This window comes from Corylus avellana, chromosome ca7 (assembly GCF_901000735.1).
Source record: "Corylus avellana chromosome ca7, CavTom2PMs-1.0".
NCBI lineage: Eukaryota > Viridiplantae > Streptophyta > Magnoliopsida > Fagales > Betulaceae > Corylus > Corylus avellana.
In genome coordinates, this window is record NC_081547.1 from 26,580,951 (window position 1) to 26,605,131 (window position 24,181).

The 24,181-nt window shown below is 34.7% G+C and overlaps 2 protein-coding genes across 2 annotated transcripts; one reads left to right on the forward strand and one right to left on the reverse strand.

The window, feature by feature from the left end:
* Nucleotides 1-12,406: 12,406 nt before the first annotated feature.
* On the forward strand, nucleotides 12,407-15,705 carry LOC132187308 (caffeoylshikimate esterase-like). Its single transcript, XM_059601583.1, has 8 exons — nucleotides 12,407-12,507; nucleotides 12,599-12,640; nucleotides 12,727-12,853; nucleotides 12,970-13,116; nucleotides 13,216-13,346; nucleotides 14,422-14,559; nucleotides 14,852-14,950; nucleotides 15,049-15,705. The coding sequence occupies exons 1-8, from the start codon at nucleotides 12,505-12,507 to the stop codon at nucleotides 15,325-15,327; spliced, it is 966 nt and encodes a 321-aa protein (XP_059457566.1). The 5' UTR covers nucleotides 12,407-12,504; the 3' UTR covers nucleotides 15,328-15,705.
* A 540-nt stretch (nucleotides 15,706-16,245) lies between these two features.
* Nucleotides 16,246-23,783, reverse strand: LOC132186267 (spliceosome-associated protein 130 A). The gene is made up of 4 exons (XM_059600152.1): nucleotides 20,493-23,783; nucleotides 18,674-19,165; nucleotides 17,604-17,759; nucleotides 16,246-16,666 (listed from the first exon to the last, which is right to left on the reverse strand). Exons 1-3 carry the CDS (start codon nucleotides 23,496-23,498, stop codon nucleotides 17,622-17,624), a joined length of 3,636 nt encoding a protein of 1,211 aa, XP_059456135.1. The 5' UTR covers nucleotides 23,499-23,783; the 3' UTR covers nucleotides 16,246-16,666; nucleotides 17,604-17,621.
* Between the last annotated feature and the right edge of the window lie 398 nt (nucleotides 23,784-24,181).

Below are 24,181 nucleotides of genomic sequence, written 5' to 3' on the forward strand. Positions count from 1 at the left end.
ACTCTTTTACATCAATTTTTTCATATCTAAAGATAAAATTTTATTGGATTTTTAACCAATTGTGATTTTAAATGCCGCTTACAGGTGTAGAGAAATGAGTGTGGGCCCTGTGGGGAAGTATGAGTGTGAGTATCATTATTCTTATTAAATTGACATATGCCTTAGAGTATGTGATTCGTACACCTGCAATTTTTAAATGCATGTGAGAATTACATATTCTAAAAATATATGTCACATGCTTTGTTAATCTTAGTTAAAGTGAAATTGAGAATTACTTCTTTTGAAAACTTTTATTTATTTTTAGATAAGATGTCAAGTACTAATTGTTGTATCAAGAAAGAGACATAGGCTCTGTTTGTTAATGTTTTTAGAAAGTTTTTTTTTATTATTTTTTTTATTTTTTAACAAATGTTATGATTAACATAAAAATAAATTTAGTTTTGAACGTTTAGTAAATGTTTTATTTATTGGATTCTTTCTTAATATTTTTATTTTTCAAAAAAGAAGTCCAAGAGGCCTATTTTATGATTTAAAACTCAGGGAAAAGTCCACATACTCCTCTCAAATTATCATCTAATTGACAACAACGTTTCTCCCAAACTTTCAATTGTGACCATGTCCTCACCCCCCCCCCCTAAACTACCAAAAAATTATCAATGTTCCCTCCAATAATGAAACTACCCTTAGTAAAATAAAAACAAAAAATACTATAACTTCTAGAAAAAGCCTAAAACTAAAATTTTTTTTTAAAAAAAAAAAATCCTTTTTATCATAAAAAAATTATAAAATTTCGATTTTTTTGTTGTTATAAAAATTGAATTTTTTTGTTATAAAAATTGATTTTTTTTGTTTTGTTTTATAACTTTTTTAAATAAAAATTTCCATCTTAAAAAAAAAAATAACAATTTTCGTTTAAGAAAATAAAAATTTTCATTTTCTAAAACAAAATTAAAAAAAAAAATGTTTTTTTAAATAAAAATTTCCGTTTTAAAAAAATATATTCGTTTTTAAAAAAATTTGTATTTTTTTAAAAAATTATTATTATTATTATTATTATTATTTAATTTATAAAGATATTTTTGTTTTATTGAGAAATATATATGGGCATTTTTATTTTTTTGTTAGCTTTGAGGGGAATTGATAATGTTTTAATAATTTAGATGAGATATTGTTACAATTAAAAATTTTAAAAAATATATTATCAATTAAATGGTAGTTTGAGGGAGTACTATACTTTAACATAAAATTTAACTAACCATCTCTTGTTTTCAATATGCCACAAAGCCAGCCCCTCACCACTCTACTCTTGTGCTGACTTTCACGTGTAGTGGATAACAAAATCAGTCATGACAATGACTCTTAACAAAATCAATTAAGTGCAATCGGATTATTTTGTGGTTAGGTTATGGTTGAGTTAACTAACATATTTGACTTCGTCTCAATCATCACAGCTTAACGGATCTTGACAGCGCTCGGTGATTGTGAATGTCCTTAATTCGAGCCAAGCACTCTAATACTATTGGGAACTTCTAGATAGCCAAATAAATAAATCTAATTTTTTTTTAAAATTGATGTGGCAGACTACCGTGAATAGCAGAGAATGAAGAGAAAATTACATTTTTTTTAATTTAAAAACTTTTGTCACATTAATTTTTTTTTTTTTATTCATTTGTTTAACTTCCTACCACTTCTCAATACCATTTAATAATTAATTAACACCATTACTTTCAGTATACTACTCACATGCTATGTTGTAGGCCCGTGAATCTGATTGTACTCACGTGCTATTCCGTAAGCCACCCTCGGCCTTGGGATGTCAATGGGCCAAAGGCGTGGGCTTTCTTTGTCCAATAGCACTACACTACTCACTTGTACTTCTAGAACTTGTTCTTCTACGTTTTCACAAAAAAAAAAAAAAAAAAAAACTTGTTCTTCTACATCTCTTATCTCCTTGGACTTCTCGTGTGGCCTTGTCGACTTCCACTCCTAGCATACTTACATATCTTGGATTAGGCGAGCAATGGCCTTGTGGTCCTATGTCACAAAGTTTTTTTTTTTAATTAAATGCGGGAAAATGTTACAAAAGAATACAACATGTTGCAGAGAAGGCCGGACGGACGAGACGAGAGGGGGTAAATGACTCATTTTACCTACCTAAATTTTAATGAGCCCAACTTCTTTTATTTTTTTTCGAAGGAAAAGACATTCCATACTCATTCATTGATGAAAAGATTGTGAGCAAAAGCTCTTACAAATAGAACAAAAAACTCTGAAGCAAATCACAGTCGAAGCTACGAGATTACAAACATCAAAGATACATACATTATAAATTTAACATTCAAGACGTATCAATGACATCAACATCCGTTAACCCATGACTAATCTTCAATTTTAATAACAAATCTGCTCCAGACAGATTCAATCCAATAATTCTTATTCCTTGGCCCTGAGAGCAGAAAACTCTCATGCCGAAACTCATCATCCTCAACTCGATAGCCAAGATACCGTTCACATCCACAATCCAATAATCTAGACCAAAAGCGAATACCCCACAGATCATCAAGCGGGCAGATCAAGAGAGAGGACAGAGCCTTATAACAAGCAACAAAAACAAGAACAAAAAACCACAAGAAAATAGAAAAAACAGGCAGGAAACGAACAAGGAAAACTGGAAAAGAAATACAAGGAAAAAAAAGACAAGAGCCAAAAAACCACAAAAACAAAAAGTGACATTGGAAGAAAACAGACCTCAGAGCGAGGCTGCCGGAAAGCGACGCAAGGAGGAGATGGACACGGGCGGAGCCGGAGAGCCAGTGGGAAGAGCGGGAGTCAACGGGGGTCTGACGGGGGACGGTAGATCGAGCTTAGACCAGTCCGATTCAAAAGCCAAGCCAGAATCGAAAAATGACTCGATGGATCTGAGTTCAAGGGTCGTAGGAGAGTGGCTAAAACAAAAAAAGGACAATGAGTCAAACTTCTAAAGCATAGTGATTTCTAGTTGCTTACTCTGAATTATGAAGAGCCGCCATATTATTTAACAAAACTTCATTCACCAAATAATAAGTTAGTAGGTGAGCATTTCATTAAATTGACATATGCCTTAGAGTACGTGATTTGTACACCTGCATTTTTTAAATGCATGTGAGAATTACATGCTCTATGAATATATGTCACATGCTTTGTTAATCCTAGTTAAAGTGAAATTGAGAATTACTTCTTTTGAAGACTTTTTTTTAGATAAGATGTCAAATACTAATTGTTGAATCAAGAAAGAGATATAGGCTCCGTTTGTTAATGTTTTAAGAAAGTATTTTTTTTGTTTTATTTTTTAACAAATGTTATGATTAACATAAAAATAAATTTAGTTTTGAACATTTAGTAAATGTTTTATTTATTGGATTCTTTGTTAATATTTTTATTTTTAAAAAAAGAAGTCCAAGAGGCCTATTTTATGATATAAAACTCAGGAAAAAGTCCACATACTCCTCTCAAACTATCATTCAATTGACAATGCTCCCCCTAAACTTTCAATTGTGACAACGTCCCCCCTAAACTACTAAAAATTATCAATGTACCCCCCAATAACGAAACTACCCTTAGTAAAATTAAAAAAAAAAAAAAATACTATAACTTCTAGAAAAAACCTAAAACTAAAATAAAATAAAAATAAAATAAAAAAAATTCCAAAGGGTGGCAAATTTAAATTTTTTTTAAAAAAATCCTTTTTATAAGAAGAAAATTATAAAATTTCAATTTTTTTTTTGTTATAAAAATTGAAAAATTTTGTTTTGTAACTTTTTTAAATAAAAATTTCCATCTTAAAAAAAAAAAAAACAATTTTCGTTTAGGAAAATAAAAATTTTCATTTTCTAAAACAAAATTAAAAAAAAAATTAAATAAAAATTTCCGTTTTAAAAAAAAAAATCGTTATAAAAAATAATTTGTTTTTACAAAAATTCGTATTTAAAAAAAAAATTATTATTATTAATATTTAATTTATAAAGATATTTTTGTTTTATTGAGAATTATATATGGGCATTTTTATTTTTTTGTGAGCTTTGAGGAATTGACAATGTTTTAATAATTTTGATGAGACATTGTTATAATTGAAAATTTAGAAAAAATATTGTCAATTAAACGGTAGTATGAGGGAGTACTATACTATAACATAAAACTTAGAGAGTGACTTGGATGCACCTGTTGCAACCAATAAGAAGCTGACATATCAGCCAATTTCATTATACTTATTCTTCATGGGGTGGCTGGCCACCACCCTCAACTCATGGGAGTGGCTGGCAGGCCACTCCCATGGCCTGGCAACCACCCAAAATTCGGATCTGGGGTGGCGGCTGGGGGTGGTTCGCCGGCCACACCCATAGGCCATGGGTGTGGCCGGGGAGCCACCCCCAGGCCATGGCAGCCACTCCAAGTCGGGGAGGGGTAGCCAGCAAACCACCTCTTCAATTCTGTTTTTATTTTTTATAAACAATTAATTTTTTATTTCATATGTGATATAATCTAATGTAGTTAAGCCTTTTTTAAAAAAACTTAAGTTTGACTTAGGTATCAACTTTTGATTAGGTACACAAAACTCATATTTTGTGCAACCTCCCCATATAAGTTATTCTCTAAAACTTAACTAACCATCTTTTGTTTTCAATATGGGACAAAGCCAGTCCCACACCACTCTACTCTTGTGCTGACTTTTCCGTGTAGTGGATAACAAAATCAGTCATGACAATAAGTTCAATGGGATTATTTTATGGTTAGGTTATGGTTGAGTTAACTAACATATTTGACTTCGTCTCAAATCATCACAGCTTAACGGATCTTGACAGCGCTTGGTGATTGTGAATGTCCTTAATTCGAGCCAAGCACCCTAATACCATTGAAAAGTTATAGACAGCCAAATAAATAAATTTAATTTTTTTTTTTTTTAAATTGACATGGCAGACCACCATAAGTGGTAGACAATAAAAAAAATTGCATTTTTTTTATTTAAAACTCTTACCACGTTTAATTTTTTTAAAAAAATTTATTTAGTTAACTTCCTATCACTTCTCAATACCATTTGATAATTAATTAACACCATTACTTCCGGAATACTGCTCATGTGCTATTTCGTAAGCCCGTGAATCTGATACATTGTACTCAAGTGCTATTCCGTAATCCACCCTCGGCCTTGGGATGTCAATGGGCCAAAGGCATGGGCTTTCTTTGTCCAATAGCACTACACTACTCACTTGTTCTTCTACGTTTTCAAAAAAAAAAAAAAAAAAAAAAAACTTGTTCTTCTACATCTCTTATCTCCTTGGACTTCTTGTGTGACCTTGTCGACTTCCACTCCTAGCATACTTACATATCTTGGATTAGGCGAGCAATGGCCTTATGTTCCTATGTCACAACGTTTTTTTTTTTTTTTTTTAATTAAATGTGGGAAAATGTTACAAAGGGATACATGTTGTAGAGAAGGTCGGACGAACGAGATGAGAGGGGGTAAATGACTCATTTTACCTACCTAAATTTTAATGAGCCAAACTTCTTTTTTTTTTTTCTTTTTTTTTTTTGAGGAGAAGACATTCCATACTCATTAATTGATGAAAAGATCGTGAGCAAAAGCTCTGAAGCAAATCACAGTCGAAGGTACGAGATTATAGACATCAAAGATACATACATTATAAATTTAACATTCAAGACCTATCAATGACATCAACATCCGTTAACACATAACTAGTCTTTAGTTTTAATAGCGAATCTGCTCCAGACAGACTCAATCAAATGACTTTTATTCCTTAGCCCTGAGAGCAGAAAACCCTCATGCCGAAATTCATCCTCCTCGACCCGATAGCCAAGAAACCGTTCACATCCACAACTCAATGGTCTAGACCAAAAGCGAATACCCCACAGATCATCAAGCGGGCAGATCAAAAGAGAGAACATAGCCTTATTACAAGCAACAAAAACAAGAACAAAAAACCACAAGAAAATAGAAAAAGCAGGCAGGAAACAAAATGGGAAAACTGGAAAAGAAATATGAGGAAAAAATAGACAATAGCCAAAAAAACCACAAAAACAAAAAGTGACACCGGAAGAAAATAGGCCTTAGAGCCAGGCTGCCGGAAAGCGACGCAAGGAGGCGATGAACACGGACGGAGCTAGAGAGCCAGTGGGAAGAGCGGGAGTCGACAGGGGTTTGACGAATGACGGTAGATCGAGCTTAGACCAGTCCGATCCAAGAGCCAAGCCAGAACTGAAAAATGACTTGATGGATCTGAGCTCAGGAGCCGTAGGAGAGTGGCTAAAACAAAAAACGGGACAATGAGTCCAACTTCTAAAGCACAATGACTTTCAGTTGTTCACTCTGAATTATGAAGAGCCGCCATATTATTTAACAAAACATCATTCACCAAATAATAAGTTAGTAGGTGAGCATTTCTTTTCTTTTTTTTTTCTAAGCAATTACAAACAAAGGGAGTGGTTATATAGGGGGATTCTTCCCACTATTGATCCTAATAGAAGAGAAAATGGGGGTAGTATTGGGAATGTTTCCAAAACACAAGGTTGGTAGCTACCCACTTGGCGAGATGGTACGCACGAAAGTTTGCACTTCTTGAAACTTTTGCAGCATTCTAATCTTGAAAATCTTGGAGTTTTAGTTGTATGTCAGAAATGATAGGAGCAAAGGAACAATCTAAGAGAAGATATCGCTAATTGATGGCCATAATTGTAACCAAAGAGTCACCTTCTATCATTAATTTAGAGCAGCCATTAGATAGGGCAAGGTCCATTCCTGTTAAAACTGCCATAACTTCTCCTTTAGTAACATCCAGAGAGTTTAGCTTTTTGGTCAGCATTTCAATTGATTGGTGGTTGTTTGGTTTTAATTTGTTCGGACAACCATTAATTAGTTTAAATGGATTTGGTTGGATGTTCACTTCGCTCCGACTACTAGCCTATGGGTGTAATAAAGTTATGGGAGTACAATTAGGTTGTGGGGTACAGTACAGAACATGGTATTTTGGGGTTGACAATACGTCTGTACAATTAAGGTTTTCATATATATATATATATATAGTAACCCTGAATCATTAATAGTAAAAATTTAGCGGCACTCTTCTATGGACGTAGGCACCTTGCCAAGCCACGTAAATATGTATCTCGACTCTCTTAATCTCTCTCTTTTCGATTCCATATTATTCATAATTGTTGTGCACATTAATTACAACGGTTTTTATGCTTGTTTCTTGCATTTGAAAGTGGCCAAATTGGCGCTCAAGATATTCATCTACCATGCTTGGGAGAAGCAAGAGTGGCAAACTTATAAATGGAAAGGAGGTAGCTTCCTCATGTATGCTCATTTTTTGTTCTCTTTACTTATACTTTGTCAATTTATCTTCTTTGGTATTTTTTCATTCACCCACTAATTTAGGCATTGGAAGTGGTTCCACAGCTATATTCGATGAACCGCTCTAACATTTTTATATCTTCCTTGCAGATCTCTCAATCGAACGATTGGTGTGTGATCACTATTTTAATATTTTATATCTTAGTTCATCTACTGACTTAGACCGAACAAAGTTATTCTCTAAATTAAATTAAAGAAAATTCTCCAACCGTACCATAAGAGAAAGAAGAAAGAAAACAGAACAAAAGAAGAAGAGACCCCCTAATTAACTTCAAGGTCTTTATAAATGTGAATACTGTCTGTGATTTCGAACCTCTACCAACTGGTTGTCTATATAGAAACAGATTTGGTCCCGATGAATGAGACTCTTGACAAATTCTTCTTTCAAGGTCAAAATCAGGCTACAATGGTGATGCTAGAATTTAAACATCGCAACTTTAGACCTTGTCTTTTTTATTTTATTATTTTTTTTTTTTTTTGTATCAATGTGGACACAAGGCAAAGACATGGGGTTCCTACAATAAATAATGCTGACAAAATAATTGCGTTATCTAAGTGCAGGCCCTTAAAAGTAATTTGAATTTATGGATGGAAACAAGCTTAATAAAGCATGCTATATAACAAAGTTCAGTGGCCACATGGCCTATCTTCTGGATAATCTAGTCCGGTTGTATATCATCTTCCACGTGGCTGATCAAAGTATCAATTACGAAAAGATTATCTTTAAAATAAAATAATAATAATGGTATTTAATAAACTATTATATATATATATATATATATATATATATAATCAATTGAAAATTACTCTTTTCCAAACTCAATCTTCATTTTCTCTCTTTTTTTTTTTTTTTTCTTTTCTCACAGATCCCTCATCCCTGATTGGCCATCCCTCTTCCAAAATTTGTTAAAAAAATTTATTTATTATTCTTGATCTTTCATCACTTTTACAATTATTCTTCTAAACTTTTTTTTTTTCAATTTATGAATGCCATTTTTCAAAAGTTTTGTAAGAATTTTGTGTAATGTGGACCGTTACTCATATATAAATATACAAATGACATTTTCTTATTCATGCAAGAAAATGTAGAATTCAACATTAATTGTCTAATTTATCTAGCTGAAAAGCAAAGTGGCTGGTCAAAGCTGCCGTCCAGCCCATGTCCCTTGCTCGCTTTCCAAGTCCTCGCCAAGTGGATATTCCCAAAAGGGCCAAAAGGTTTTTTTTTTTTTTTTTTTTTTTTTTTTTTTTTTTTTATTTAATTTATTATTATTATTATTATTATTCAAATAAAGGAAACGGGAAAGGGAGAAAAAGGAAATATCAAAACAATTAATAGCACGGCAATATCACATAACTTTACTTTTCTCTCTTGTGAAAATTAGTTTTAAGAATAATTAGTGAGAATTAATATGGTTAAATCTCACATCATATATTAATTATTAAATTAAAGTATTAATGGCTCCAAGTCAACTGATAGAAAGTTTTGGTTGAAATTAATATTTTGTATTGATTAGACACATTTAAACCCAATAGTCTATAAAATGTCAGTTATTTTTATATAACCGATGTATTAATTTGATTTTAAGTTGAATTTTGTTTTACCAAAGTTTAAATAATTTTATCATTGGATTTAAAATGAAGGGCTACGATTTCGTGACATGAGAATCTCCAATTTTGAGTAATTTGAGAAGATCTCAATCCGTGGAAGAGTATTTTTGTCCCCTCAAAAAATGAAAACCCTCAACTATAACTAACTGGGTATTATCCAGTTCATTTGAAGTGGAGGGGATCTTGTTCTTTAAAACGATCACCCTTTTAGGCCACAAAATGGGCATTAATAGCCAAAAATATGACTTTAGTAGCACAAGGATGGATTGAGATCTCCTAAAATTTATTTTAAATTTGAGATTATCAAATTCATAAATCTCAATCTTCTATCTCATTTAAGCGTCTAAAATAAGCCATGTTTCATAATTTAATGAGGAAGTTAGGGGATCGTAATCCGTCGGGACCATAGAATCCCCGTCTACATTATATATATATGTTCTCAACTTACAAATCCAAAACCCCACATTTTAGATTTACCTTTTGTACACTTAATTTGATTATTCGGACGCATCATATGATGATTATTAATTATTAACTATTTTATAATAAGTTTGAAGCGTAAGTTTAGTCACATTCTTAAAAATTTTGATTTTCAAGTGTTACATTCTTGAAAATGCGAATGCAAGGGAAAAATTAGATTTTCCTAACTAGACGTCTAACTATAGTCAAGTGGATAATGGAAAATCAATTGGCCAAAAAAAACAAAAAACAATATTTTTTTATTTTATAGATAAAAACAATTAACAAAACATATTGGGTAAAGTTCACTTAATCCCTTCAAACTAATATCCCAATGACAATCTACCCCTCAAACTATCAATTGCAACAATTTACCCATAAAATTACCAAAACAATGACAATGTACCTCAATTTTAACAAAATGATGAAACTAAATAATTAAATTTGACTAAATAACTAAATAAAAAAGTGGCTATTTAGTTATTAAATTAAATAATAAAAGACTAAATCCTATGACATGACCATAGGATTTGGAAAGAAAATAATTAAATAGCCACTTTTATTGTACATGCCTTTTATATCAAAAAAATCGTAAGAAGTGCAAAAGCAGATTTCAGATCCGCTAGTGGGAAAACCTATTATACTTAAGTCAATATATAGAGTATTCTTTAATCTTTTAGATAATTAAAAAAAAAAAAAAATGTTATGAGACATAACAAAGAGAGGGTACCTTTTATAGTTGAATAAAGGGAGTGTTAGGTTGTAATGACCAAAAAAAAAAGTTAGTTATATCTACGCTATGATTTTAAAATGACTAATTAATTTGAAACTTCTTTATAATTCCTTAAAGTAACTAAGTAACATCAGATTTAGTATTTATGATTATATTTGTAAATCACTTACTTTATGTGAGCTATTTTCCATCCTTTCAATATGGACTCGAGAAAGTTTACACCTCTTTACGTGAATTTCACCCTTCTTATGCAAGATTTCTCTTATTGGTCAAGTAGTGCACTCTTGAACTTTTATTATTATTATTATTTTGACATGTCTCTACAAGAGGAGAGATGAAGATTTGAACTAGTGACTTTCTCTTCAATAAATGTAGTCCTAACCAATTAAACTACCTCTTGGAACCACTCTTGAACTTTTTTGGGCCTTTGATCTATGAAATGGAAATTTTCGTAGGGTAGCCCTTTTATTAGTTTGACCCAAAGCTTATTTATAGTATAATATCAGTTATATACCCCTCATTTCCGTAAACAATATGTTTGATTGGTTGGACACTGGAAATTTTTTCATAAAGAAGTTCGTATATTAGGAGTTAACACTGGCTTCCTTTGTTAGTATTTTTTTTTTTTTTTTAAAAAAAAGAAAATATATATTTTGAAACACATGAAAGTTTTTGAGACTGAAACTCCTGTCGCAGACTACGGAAAATTTATATCTTTTTGCAAAAATGATTCTTTTTTATAAAAGTTATCAAAATCTCTCTCTTCTTTTTTTTTTTTAAATGTTTGTGCAAAATGTCAAAATCAAATTGAGTAAATAAAGATAGACTTGACTTACGGCCGCTGCCGCAATCCGCATCGGTTCACACCTCGTGTCGATCGGCAGATTGGCTTGTCACCATTCCACATTCGACCAGGGTGCATCGCCAAATAAAGGAGATGCATTCTTAGTCGTCTCATTTCTTATCCCTTCTTATTTGTTTAAGGATGTGTTTGGTATTGTAATTTTATAGATAAAAAGTACCATTTTAAACCAAGTTGTAAAAAATTGGTTGTTTGGGATTAAGATTTCAAAATGCAAAAAATCAGTGTTTTCAAATCGCAGGTACTGAGATGTTTTTTTTTAAAACGCACAATTTAAAAACTAAACTGCAATTTTAAAGACCAAATTACAATTTTACCAAATACTTAATTAGGTTTATAATTTTTTTTAAAAAATCCTTATTTTAAGGGAAAATTACACTTTATCCCCCAAAAGTTTGGGACGATTTTTAATTCGACCTCCAATATTTTAATTTTTGCAATGTACCCCTCAAACTTCTAAATTTTTGCAATTCGACAAATTTAATCTCAAAATTTCTATATTGCCCCTAACTTTTTATTTTTATTTTATTTTAGATATATAAAAAAAAAAAATTGGTGGTGCAAAAATGGCCAGATGGCCAAAGGAGCCGCCCCGAATTTTTTTTTTTTTTTAAAAAAAAAATTATGAGCAATATGAGAATTTTGGGATAAAATTAGTCGAATTGCAAAAATTTAAAAGTTTAGAAAGTTCATTGCAAAAATTAAAACATTAAAGGTCGAATTAAAAATTGCTTCAAACTTTAAAAAATAAAATATACTTTTCCCTTATTTTAAAATTATAATTCCAAACGGAACCTTATTCTAATTTGTTTGAGATACCTAACTGATCAGTCGCAGTCGGTAGGGCGTAAAACCCTTTAAAATGACCGACCCAAAGGCAACAGAGAATAGGCATTATAATATGATAAATTAGTTAGTTAGTCAATTAGGCCAACTTGCATTATTAATTCTGAAAGTGCTGCCCTCATGATAGCAACTCAAAACAATAGACAAGACAACTATGGATTGGAATTTGGTTAGGTGCCGTAACAAACATTTTTTTTGTATTTTTATTAACAGTTTACTCTCTCTTTTTCATAAAAAAAATATTAAAATTAAATCTAATCGTTGAAAAAATTACATAAAATATATTGTAATGCAATTGGTCAAGTATACCCTAAGGTCTGCCAACACATTATGAGGGATAAAATGGGCTTTAAAGATATATACACACGCGGACACGCGGTACTGGCCGGACAACAAGGATTAATGTGGATTTGTGGGTCTCTTCTAATTAGCCTATATAAATAGGCTTCCTTCCTCCCCCGTTTATATTCACTTATTTTCTCTTCTTTAACTCGCCTTCCTATTTTCTCTCTCTTTCGCTCTCTCTCTCTCTCTCTCTCTCTCATTTCGGCGATTCAAGAGCTTCTTTGCTTTCCATCGTTCAACTTCATGGTTTGTCGCTCTTTCTCGTACAGTTTGTTTCTCCCATGCACACACAAACCGGTTTTGATGTTGATTTTCTTCCTTGTTTTTCCATTTGCAGGAACCGGTGCTTGAAACAGGAGGTGGTCTTAGATATGAAGAGGTTCGCCCGGTTTGTTTATTTTTTATTTCTTTTTCATGTTCTGTTCTTTATTTTTGTTTTTTGAATTTATTTATTTTGTTTTGCAGGAGCATATAGTGAATTCTCGCGGATTGAAGCTCTTCACATGTAGATGGCTTCCGGCAAATCAAGAACCGAAAGCCTTGATTTTCATATGCCATGGTTATGCCATGGAGTGCAGCATCACCATGAACAGTCAGTATTTGTTCTTCATTCATTCTCTTTATTATTATTTCATAATAATTTTGAAACAAATTAACCCAAAAATAAAAAAAATCTGAATATAAAAGGTTAATTTGCGATTGGATCAGGTACGGCAACCCGGCTAGCGAAGGCGGGCTTTGCTGTTTATGGAATAGACTACGAAGGCCATGGAAAATCAGAAGGATTGCAAGCCTTCGTCAACAACTTTGACGACGTCGTCGCGGACTGCTCTAATCATTTTACAAGCATATGTGGTCAGTTTTTATTTTCTGTCTCTGTGAACGTAAAAGAAGACTGGCCGCAATTTACTCATCTTTCATTATTTATTTATTTATTTTGTGGGTGACTTTCAGAAAAGAAAGAGAACAAAACGAAGATGAGATATTTGTTTGGTGAGTCCATGGGTGGGGCAATCGCTCTCCTATTACACAGGAAGAGGCCTGACTACTGGGACGGTGCCGTCTTGGTTGCACCCATGTGTAAGGTATGCTCTTTTATTTTTACTATGGTGTTTTGAACTTTTATGTGTCTGTCTTTTACCATCGTATATATTTATTATATAAATTGACACGATATATTACATAATTAAATTTGATTTACATTAATTAAGGTGACAAGTTTTAAATATATAATTTTTAAAAATTAATTGATATCATGAAAAGTAATATCATTCTTCTCCTTTGATTTTTCTGAGGAGTGGATCTATTCAATGTTTCTATCTTTTCTATGATTCTATCTTCTTTCTTTTACAATATATATTATATACGGTACAGAAAAATCATCAATTATTTTTTAACCTTTTATGTGACGTACGGCTGATGGTGGCACGTGTCTACTGTTCATATAATTTGGAGTTTTAGCATGCGGACACTTTGGGTTCTAGAATCTGTTGACTTTGAGTTGAGGTGGGCCCTTTTTCTTGGTCAAAGTAAATATAATATAAGGCGTAGCTTTTCTATCGTTCCAAGAGACACGATTTTTCGTCGAAATTAATCAAAAGAGATATTATGTTTATACCTCTTTTTGACAATATGTCTGGGACAACGTTTTCTCCTTGGTTAAAAGAATTTCTTTTAACTTTGTAAAAATAACATGTATCTCTCGCACGTGTGAAATAAACATATATTTTTTTTAATATTAGGGATAAAGTTAGAATAAATTTTATTAAAAACTCATGTGCATCTCACATGTTATTAAAAAAAATGAACACATGTCACTTTTATAGATTAGGTTGAAGGAAATTCTTTCAACCCAGTTTGGAGGAAAACTTTGTCCATATTTCTATCGATTATAATTGTTATGACTAGTTTTATGATATATTTGCTGAGTTTTAATCATTGTAGGAATAATGAATTAATCAAAATAAAATAAAATAAAAATTCTCCGATTTTGGAACAAAAAATTAAACATGGCAAGATAATCTTAATGTTGACCAAATCTAATTTGACATATTGAATTTGGATAAATGGAGAATAATTTAAATGAGAAGCCTATCGAGATTAAATAGGTAATTGGATAAATATTTAAATTGTTTTTAATTTTATATTTATTATTTACAGATCGCAGATGACCTAAGGCCACCTGAATTGGTGATACGTATTTTGACAAAGCTTTGCAAATTAATTCCAACGTGGAGAGTTACACCAACCCAAGATATCGTTGACGTCGCCTTTAAAGTACCTGAGGTTAGACAACAGGTATATATATTTCTCACCCCCTTCCTTCCTTCACTTTCCTTAAAAAAAATACAAAGCACTCTTATTTATTACGAAGACAGTAATGCAAGACTGTGATGTCATTATTATGGGATAATTATAAGATAAAAATTTTGCTTATAGTATTATTCACAATTTGGTAAATTCTTATACGACTAAGATGACGTGACATAAAAAATTAACATTTTTATTATTGTCTAGCAATCTATTAAATACTATTATTCTTTAAAGAAATCCACTTGAGAGCTGAGTTTTAATGATAACATATTAACAGATCAGAGCCAACCCATATTGCTATAAAGGGCGGCTTCGCTTGAAAACAGCCTATGAACTTATGAGGGTCAGCACGGAGCTTGAGCAGAGACTTCAAGAGGTTTGTTGGTTATTTCTTCTTTTGCTTTTATTATAATCCTCTTACAAAATGCTTTGGATTCCTGAAACCTGTTATTAATTTTTTGGGGCCTTGTTCAGGTTTCGGTTCCATTTATAGTCCTCCATGGTGATGATGATAGAGTGACAGACAAATCAGTGAGCAAACTACTTTATGATGTGGCATCCAGCACAGACAAGACGTTCAAGTTGTATCCAAACATGTGGCACGGTCTACTCTATGGAGAGACACCAGAAAACTCGGACATTGTGTTTTCAGACATCATCAGTTGGTTGGAAGAGAGATCGACCTTAGGAAATTCAAGGTTGGAGAGGGAGCAAAAGCATGAAAATGACGATTTCGGTTTATCAAAAGACTAAACAAATGCCAGAAAATTACTAGGGCGGCTGGATGGCAATGAAATGAACAAATAGTCAAGAGAAGAAAATTAATCTGCAGTGAAAAATGCATTGATTATGAGATTGATATGGTTGAGTTGGCTGGGCTGTGGGAAGTGGCTGCAGAACTAGAATTGGCAGTGGAGGTGGAAGAGGAATCCATTTGAGAGATGAAAAAGAAAGAAAGAAAGAAAATAATCTCTGTTTGTGTATGTTCTGCCTTACCACTATGATGTTGAAGTGCTTTTGTATAATAAACGCATCTGTTACAATCGATAAGTGCGAGATCTATCTTGTATTTGAAATGAAGGAGATTAATTATTATTTTTTACAATATAATTTACAGTATTTTGGACGTCACAGCTCTCTCAAAATAGCCGTATATAATTTTCTGTGTTTGGGGTCTTTGTGAATGTGTTGGAGCGGTTGCTGGATATAGGTCTTTGACAGCTCCTTTAAATAATATCAAATCTTCAACACTAGAGAAAGAAAACGAAAATAAAGGAAGAGAGAAAAGAATACTCAAAAGAGTTTCAATATACTTATGAGGAATCAGATTGCACTCTAATCATTTACCACAACCATCTCAGATTCAAGAGGTGGTATTATAGATGCTCTCCAGAGATGGCATGATATTATTTACATCGCTTTTTCCACTTTTGCAATATCGAAGTCAAAGATCACAGGCTGCTGCCTGCTAGCTGCATAGCCACAAGGACAAAATTAAACAGAAAATCCTAAATTGACGAGTATGTGCCCTAGGGCCGGTTGAGTGCGAAAAGCCTCCCAGTCCGTAGAGGCATGGTTTTCTTCCACCTACCATGGAAATTTACATTTTAAACAAGAATAATCATACATCAGTCTATAGGAGCTTTCATTGTTCTCGATCATTTCTACCTGCAGCAGTTTTTCATTGTTCACATTTTATACGTAAAAAGTCATGCAGTAATATTACATTCCATGATTCGGTAGGTTTATGTGAGTTTTTACTACCCAGATTAGTGACAGATAGGAACAAATCTAATTGCAGTGCAGACTTTAAACACGTACACCGGACAGCGCATGTAGCGGTTAATTAACATAATTTTCATGTAAGGAACACATCAAGATCAAATACGACTAATTACAACAACAAAAAATGCTGACTGGCAGGTGAAAGGATTGCATATTTCTTTTTCCGTATGCCCTAGCCGTTCCCAACATTAATGTCACTCCCAATGTCTCGTTCTAGAATCAGTCAAGAGGTTGCTTTGCCCAGCATGCGCGGTTTACTCGGTACCAGTACAAAACAGCAACCATCCACATGGATTCATACAATAACCTGCATATGCAAAAAGAAAACAGTGTAAGAAATTCTTGTGATTGTTTGTCTTTGCTATCCACTACGCCACTAACCTGCTCAAATCTTTTCGTTTCACGGATCCCATTATTTAATAGTCTATAGTTTGTTTATTACCTACACTTACAAAAAGAAATCACTCAGTTCCACATTAATCGTCTTAATTATGTTAGTAAAGTGGTCCCAGCTGACTATATAAGCAAGCTCATATAATCTGCCAATTTTATAAGTTGAATGAAAAGATCACCAGCAAGTTCAAAAGCTTCTTTTCAGGATGTCATTGCCTTCTTTCCTAGGCGTGGACACTGAGGAAACCTAGGTTTGGTTACCTAGGATTTTATTCTTCTTTCATTCTTCCTTAACACATTGAAATCAGACCTGATGTTCTACCTAGGGCAGATTAAATCTAAAACCTTGGGGATCAACCTATAAAAAAACCTCCAATGATTTTCCAAGTTCCTACTCCATTAGGGCTCAACCATACCTAAACCTATATCACATCAAATCATAGCACAGCAGTGCTAAACTTCAAAGATTCTGCATCAAGTCCTGGACTACAAAGACAGGTGAAGCCAACAAATAGAACCATTAAATATGCCCCCAAAAGCTGAAACTGTTTTGAGACAAAGCAAGGACCCATTTGATGTGTCCAATGCTCGAAATCCCAAGACCAACTGAATTTTAAGTTTTATGAACATTTCGCCATTCTCCACTCTCCATGCATGTCAAGCAGTTACATGAACATTGAGAAATATCTAACAGTACATGCTATGTCCTGCTCCTCCAGCTCCAGCAAATAAGAATGCTACTATGTCTCGATGAAACCAAATATCCAAAAATAGAAGGAAAAAAAAAACAATAATAATAGATATAAAAATACATATATAAAATGAGAAGAGAAAAAAAAAAAAAAAAACACCTTTAAGTTGAATTTTCCTCAAATGATCTTATTTCGAACTTCTTCGAGTTTCTTTAATATCTCTCCTGGAGTTCTATCCAATTCATCCGCAATTTTTCTCTGCAAATCCAAAGGCAATGTTGGGAACTGCTCACATAGATCCCCATCAATCACATCCTGCAAAATAGCAATTCAGTACTTCCATCTTTGTTTCATAGCAAAATATAAGTAAGCCATACCTAATGGAACCAAAAAGATCATGGCAGGGCTCAGGAAAAAGAAAAATTATGGAAGGAAGCAAAAACTGGACATAAATTTCTCTGGCTGATCACAGGAAGTTAAAACATGATTACCCCAACAACCCCTAACATTTTGGAGAAGAGGTGGTGTTCTATTATCATACAAGTAGCATCGGCATCAATAGTAGTAATTGTAAATAGCTACATAAAACTATGGTCAAGTCACATACAGAGACTGTTAGATCAAAGGTCGATTCAATTGATTAGCAACATGCAGTTTAAGGGCATGTTGACATCCTGGAAAAAACAAATTTTACAAGCCAACTATAACAAAAACCAGTCAGATGCAACATACAACTGATGACGATAATTGAACTGACCCTTAAAATCCACTGACCATCCCCCAAGGAAACTTATACTTGTATGGGAAAGCTTTCAGGACTCTTCAAAAGCCAATTTATAAGTGAAACCTTGCACTCGACATGACTAATTTTCTTACATGACAAATCCAACCTTTCATAATATCAACAGTGCTGTTCTATATAAGATACAGCAGACCTATAATCCATACTGGAGCAAAGAAAGTTTAAGACCAATGACAGGTAAAATTCCAGAAACTCTTACGAAAGAAGACAAAAAAAAAAAATAGCAATCTTAAGAAGATTCGAAACCAGAGGATGGAGCCTTGTATTTTAAAAACCAAAAGTAAAGAAGGACATGAATGCTAACACTCTTAGTAAGTGCAAAGAGTCATTGAAGAATCCAATAACAGTAAAACTTGATTATCCTGTACGAATGATTATATGGGACAACAGGTAATATAACAGAAAGAATATAATAAATGTATATTACCTTAACAGGAAAATAAGCAGATCTATAAGCCATGTGATCTCTTCCACACAAAGGTGGATGTTCCTGCCTCATATACATCTCCAAGTGAGAAAAGAAGTCAACATCGTCGCGGGAAGTGAATGCTAGCAATGCCCCCAAGCTTCCCATCACTGTGCCATATATGAGGCACTCTCCACCGCCTGGAATTAAAGATGCCTTCTGCAAGCAAGTGACCACATCACCAGCATGAAACTGCACTATCTCCTCTACCTTGTTTGGAGCTCCATTCAATTTCCCCTGCTCCCATTTTATTTTCCCACCAGTTGGATCTTCTTCTATCTCATCTGAAACATCCTGCGGTAACCGCACAAAATAGATGTTCCCGAACTTGTCAGCACCTGCCATTGTGTCAAAATCTATGTGGTATGATGCAGTAAGCCATCTTGGAACAGAATCATCGGCAAATATATACAGTTGATTCTCATCCCGTCTATACTTGCAGTAATGGAAGGACTGCAGAGAGGACACAGAAGATAGTCAGTTAAGGAATTATGAAGAAGAAAAGTAAGGAAGAACAGGTCTCAGTGCACAAGCCACTTCCAGACAGTATACACCACAAGATAATAAAAGACCAGGATATGGATTGCATGGATTCCACTTACCCAGCTAAATATTTGGGTGACCACCCAATGGTTTTTGCAAATATGGTATACGGTATAATATCTAACAGCAATGCTCCAACCATCATATAACACCACAAGTTTTTCAATTCATGCATCAGAAACATATAGGCCTTGTTTGGTATCAATATCACTGACACATTTAATCTAATATGAAATATTATGTACCAAGATTTTGTGTAACCAGATCAGCATTTTTCTATGTTTCTTCTTAAAGCTTCACAAAAGGTTGTCAAGACAACTAAACTGATCACCATTTTCCAATGTCCTGCCTCTGTGACACTAGGCATTTTTTTTTGTTGCTTACAAACATTTATTTAATGCTCCAAAACTTGCTAATTATTGAAGTGCTTCATAGGGTTTAATTTTTGACTGGTTCGCAGGGATTTTTGTCAAATTACTATGCCTCATGTTACAGAAAGGCTGGGCAGCCAAGAAACAGAACATTCATAGCATGTGCAAAACTAATACAAGATGTTCTGAAGAGTGAGCAGCAACATAATGGAACACAACCAAAAAGGATTACATGAGCGATTAAGGTGATCCCATGGACACAAAATATGAGATATCCATTCAGATAATTTAGCCTGAACCATCTCAAAAGGTGACCGCACTAGTGAGAAGCAACCAATTTGTAAGCTAAGGATAAGAAGAAGACAAAATGGCAAAAACTTATAATTGTTTTTTTTTTTTTTTTTTGAGTGATTTTTTGTCCCCATGGGGAGGGGAGAATGAGAGATTCGAACTAGTGACTTCCGCTTTATGAGGCGTGGTCTCCAGCTAATTGAACTAGTCCTTAGGGACAAACAGACCCTATAATTGTAAAGAAGACATTACTCTGTTCTAACAGCAAATATTGCCCAATATTAAACAGGTTGTTGCTACTGACTACAGAGAGCCCAGTATGGCTTTAATTCTTAGCTGACTTCTTCCAAAGTTTTCAATTTTTGTCCATGAATTGTTTCCATTCATATACACAGACAAAAATCTGAGAAAACAAACTACAAGCACTTAATATGAAAATAGAAGAAATTCCATATGTATGTGTGTATATGGATGTATGCTTATATGTATGTGTCTATCTATACGTATGGCAATAAAGTAAACTCAAATTCATCAAACTCAAAAATAAATAAATAAAATTAGAAAAAATATCATACCTCTTGAATGTCACCAACATATATCCGATCACGATAAGTGTGAATGGAGACAATAGTGTTGGGAAACAGTTTATTCTCACATTTTCTAAGCAATCTCCTCTTGCCCAAATCATATAATCTGAGCACAGATCCCATACCCACAAGTAATCTTCCCTGGAACTGGCACAAAGCAGTAGGGACACCTTCCACTTGCGTCTTGTGCAATAATTCAAGTGATTTTCCATCCTCTACAAACCTATAAATATGAATAAAACCAGCAGCTAAACTTCTTTTAGGCCAAAACTGTAGTCCCTTTGCTGTACCAACAGCTAAAAGGGTTCCATACTCCTTATCATGGAAATTCACAGTGCATATGCTGAATGCAGCTTCATTGTCCTGAAGCTCCAGCAGACAAGTCGTATTTGCTGTTTTTGGGTCAAGAACTCTGATGCAAGAAACCCACTTGTCTGACTCTGCCTTGGGATAGCCATAGTGCTCATCCGAGAGGGGATCATCTTTGTCCTCATCACCACCATTCTCCATCTGTTCCACATTACCGTTTTCACCTGTTCCAGCAGCCTCAAAGCTCTCCTTTTTTGCAGCTTCACGCTCTTCAGCTGTGAATGCTCCTTGATCACTCTCAATAATTACCAGCAATTTTCGCTTGGGTTGAAGCACGAACTTTCTTGGTGTGTACCTTAGGGGAATCACAGTTTCATTAAATGTTTCTCCCAGCCTCTCAATGGTAAAAACCCTCAAAGCATCACCAGCAACAGCAACAACACCTTCCTCACATTGGTCAGAGGCAAATGATGCTGCATATTCAAGAGTCTCATATGATAGGGGTGTTAAAAGAAAATGTCCTTGGTGAATATAACCAAGCCAAGGTCGACTTGACAAGCAAAGCATTGCGCGCTTGCCTCTTACAACGATAGAAAAGAGCTTTGGGGCTCTCAGTCCCAAGAATCGAGAACGGGAATCAGAAAGCTGTCCAGTCACCATATCTACAACTGTTCTGAATAGAACCCCATTCTGTAAACCAGAATTAAGAAAAAGGCTGGCAGGATGATCAGCACCATCCTCCCCACCTATTGATGCCTGGACTTCAAGGAAAAGGAGAGACTCTGGCGCTGAAGAAACACTTTGCACACTCAGAATCTGCATACCGTCCTCAGGGTCCAATGATAAGATACGAATCGTGTTGTCATATGAACCAACCGCAAGGAAACGAGATCTCTGCCTCCCTTCAGGTACAGGGGCAATGTCCAAACAAGCTACATCACCTGACATTTCATGCTTATCCACCTCAATTAGTTGACCAGTGATATCCACCTCAAAATACACAAGTTCACCCCCACTAAGTGCAATGACCACTTGAAGCCTGTTAGAGCCAACCTTAGAAATTGTCCTCTTTCCAGGAGTCCTCCACTCATTGATACGGCCATCCTCCCTAATATGCCTAATGCCATTAGGATGAACTTGCATGAGAGAGTCATCACCTATCAAAGAAACAGAAAGTGAAGGCGTAGTATCAAGAAACCCACTATCACTAACTTCTTCAACTGTCTCACCAATGGAAAGCACGAGAGTGGCATTTGAGAATGACACAACAATGTACGCATCAAACTCATCAGTGACATTCTTTTTCACAGTCCAGACTGCACTTGGTACACCAGGAAGCTCCGACACAGCCATTTCACTAATGGCCAAACCAGGTCTTAAGATTCTTATAGATGAACGAGGACCCCGTCCACAAAGTGTAAATATCTGAGGTGTTTCTTCTTCAAATAGATTTACGACTTTCATGTCCATTATTGGCATCAAGCTCTCAACTTGGTCAATCCTAAGAAGGTTCTTAAGTCGTCTTGGCTGGAAAAACACCGGCTGGAAACCTTCTTCAGTTTCCAGTAATGTGGCTGACGAAGACTCCACATCAGCATCATCACCTATTCCCCGGAACTGATAGAAAGAATGATTCCCAAATTCAGAAGCAGCAAACAAGTGCCCTGACTTCAATACACACATGGAAGCAGTAACTGGAAAGGTATCAAAATACTTGATCTTCAATTCCGAAACACGGTCATTGTCATGATCCAATGTAACCTTAAAAATATCCCCATACTCTGTTTGCAACAGAAAGAAGAACATCGCTTTTTGTTTATGCACTGCTGCTGAAACTATAAGAACCCCACGCTCAGCAGGCAAATCTAAACGCCTAGGAATCACAGCCCTAACATCCAGGTGTCCCTGATTCTTATATATCACAAAATTCTCCGCACAAACCAACACACCACTCGGCCCATCCCCTCCTCCAGGAACAGTAACGAGCAAATTTGCACCATTATCAACAGGCTCGGACCACTTCCTAGACACATGGTTAAGACCTAAATCAAGCTCATAAAAGGTCAAATTCTTCTGGGCCTCACTCGCAGCCTGCCCAGTCGAATCCTGGTCTGCCTCCGAGTAATCCAACTCAATGGCGGCAAAAATTGGGTTATCGAACCCGCAGTCAACCCCGCAGATGGAATACACTATCGTATGCGACTTGTGTGCCTCCAACGGCGACGAGATGGTCAGCCTCGCTGCCGTGTCCCTATTCAACACATAAACAAGCTTCTGCTTCTCACAAGCCCCAATCATCACTGCCCTACCCTTGGGATCGATAGCCAAGTACTGGCCCGGAACAATCCTACGACACCCCGATTTCCCGAAAGTTTCTTGGTGAACTTTATCGAACACATTCTTTTCCTTGTTGTACTCGAGGATCACGATCCGACCCGAGTCGGACCCGACCACGATATAGTCTTTCTGAGCCCCGGTGAGCCTAAACTGAGCTAAAGACCTAATGGCACCGAAAATTTCAACGGAGAGAAGGGTTCGGATCTTACCGTTATCGTCGGGTCGGAGAAGCTCCAGAATCTTGCCGCGTGCGACGACGATCTCTTGGACCTTCCCGCCGGAGAAGTTGCCGTTGATGGCACAGACTATGCCGGTGGCTCGCTGCAGAGTGAGGCTGTAGAGGTACATGGCTCGAGAACTTGGGCCAGCTAGGGTTTCGAAGTGGGAAGGAAAATGGAGGATTAGGGTTAGGGTTTTATATGATGCTCAATTGGTGGAGACTGGAGAGGGATTTAGGGTTTTGGGAATGGGGGTTCTGGTGCAGAGTGCGGTTAAAGAAGAGAGAGGAGAGGAGTGTGCGAGTGAGTGAATTGTGATGTGTAAAACCCTAGGGGGATTTCTGGGGATGAGAAAGGTTACCCGCCTTTGTTTGAATCGGACGGCTGAATTTGACGGAGCTGGTGGGTTTCAGGATACGTGGTTAATAATTGGTGTTTTCTCTCTTCCATTAGTTATGATAAATATATACAAGAAATGAAAGATTAATATTTTTATATAAATATTTTAAAGGCCTGTTTGGGATTGCGTTTGAGGGGCTTAAAAATATTTTTAATACTCAAAAAATTCGTTTGAAGAAAAAAGTACTTGTTTGGTAAAAAAAATTAAAAGCGTTTTTAATGGTCCAAAAAGCCTAAAAATGATCAAAACGCACTTTTGACAAAAACTTAAAAATGAAGTTTTTTCTCAAAAGTTCTTTTTGACTTAAAAACTATATTTTTTAAACGTAATCCCAAACATGCTCTAAATTTTTTTTTTTGAATAAAACATCGAGCATATTCATAAATTAAGCAAACCTTTGCTCAAAGATTACA

Coding starts and splice junctions, on each gene's coding strand:
- LOC132187308 (XM_059601583.1), top strand. Junction 13,117..13,215: donor TCATTTTACAAGCATATGTG/GTCAGTTTTTAT, acceptor GGTGACTTTCAG/AAAAGAAAGAGAACAAAACG. Junction 14,560..14,851: donor TACCTGAGGTTAGACAACAG/GTATATATATTT, acceptor ACATATTAACAG/ATCAGAGCCAACCCATATTG.
- LOC132186267 (XM_059600152.1), bottom strand. CDS start 23,498: ATGTACCTCTACAGCCTCACTCTGCAGCGAGCCACCGGCATAGTCTGT. Junction 19,166..20,492: donor ATGTTGGTGACATTCAAGAG/GTATGATATTTT, acceptor TCCTCTCTGCAG/TCCTTCCATTACTGCAAGTA. Junction 17,760..18,673: donor CTGCTTATTTTCCTGTTAAG/GTAATATACATT, acceptor GCTATTTTGCAG/GATGTGATTGATGGGGATCT.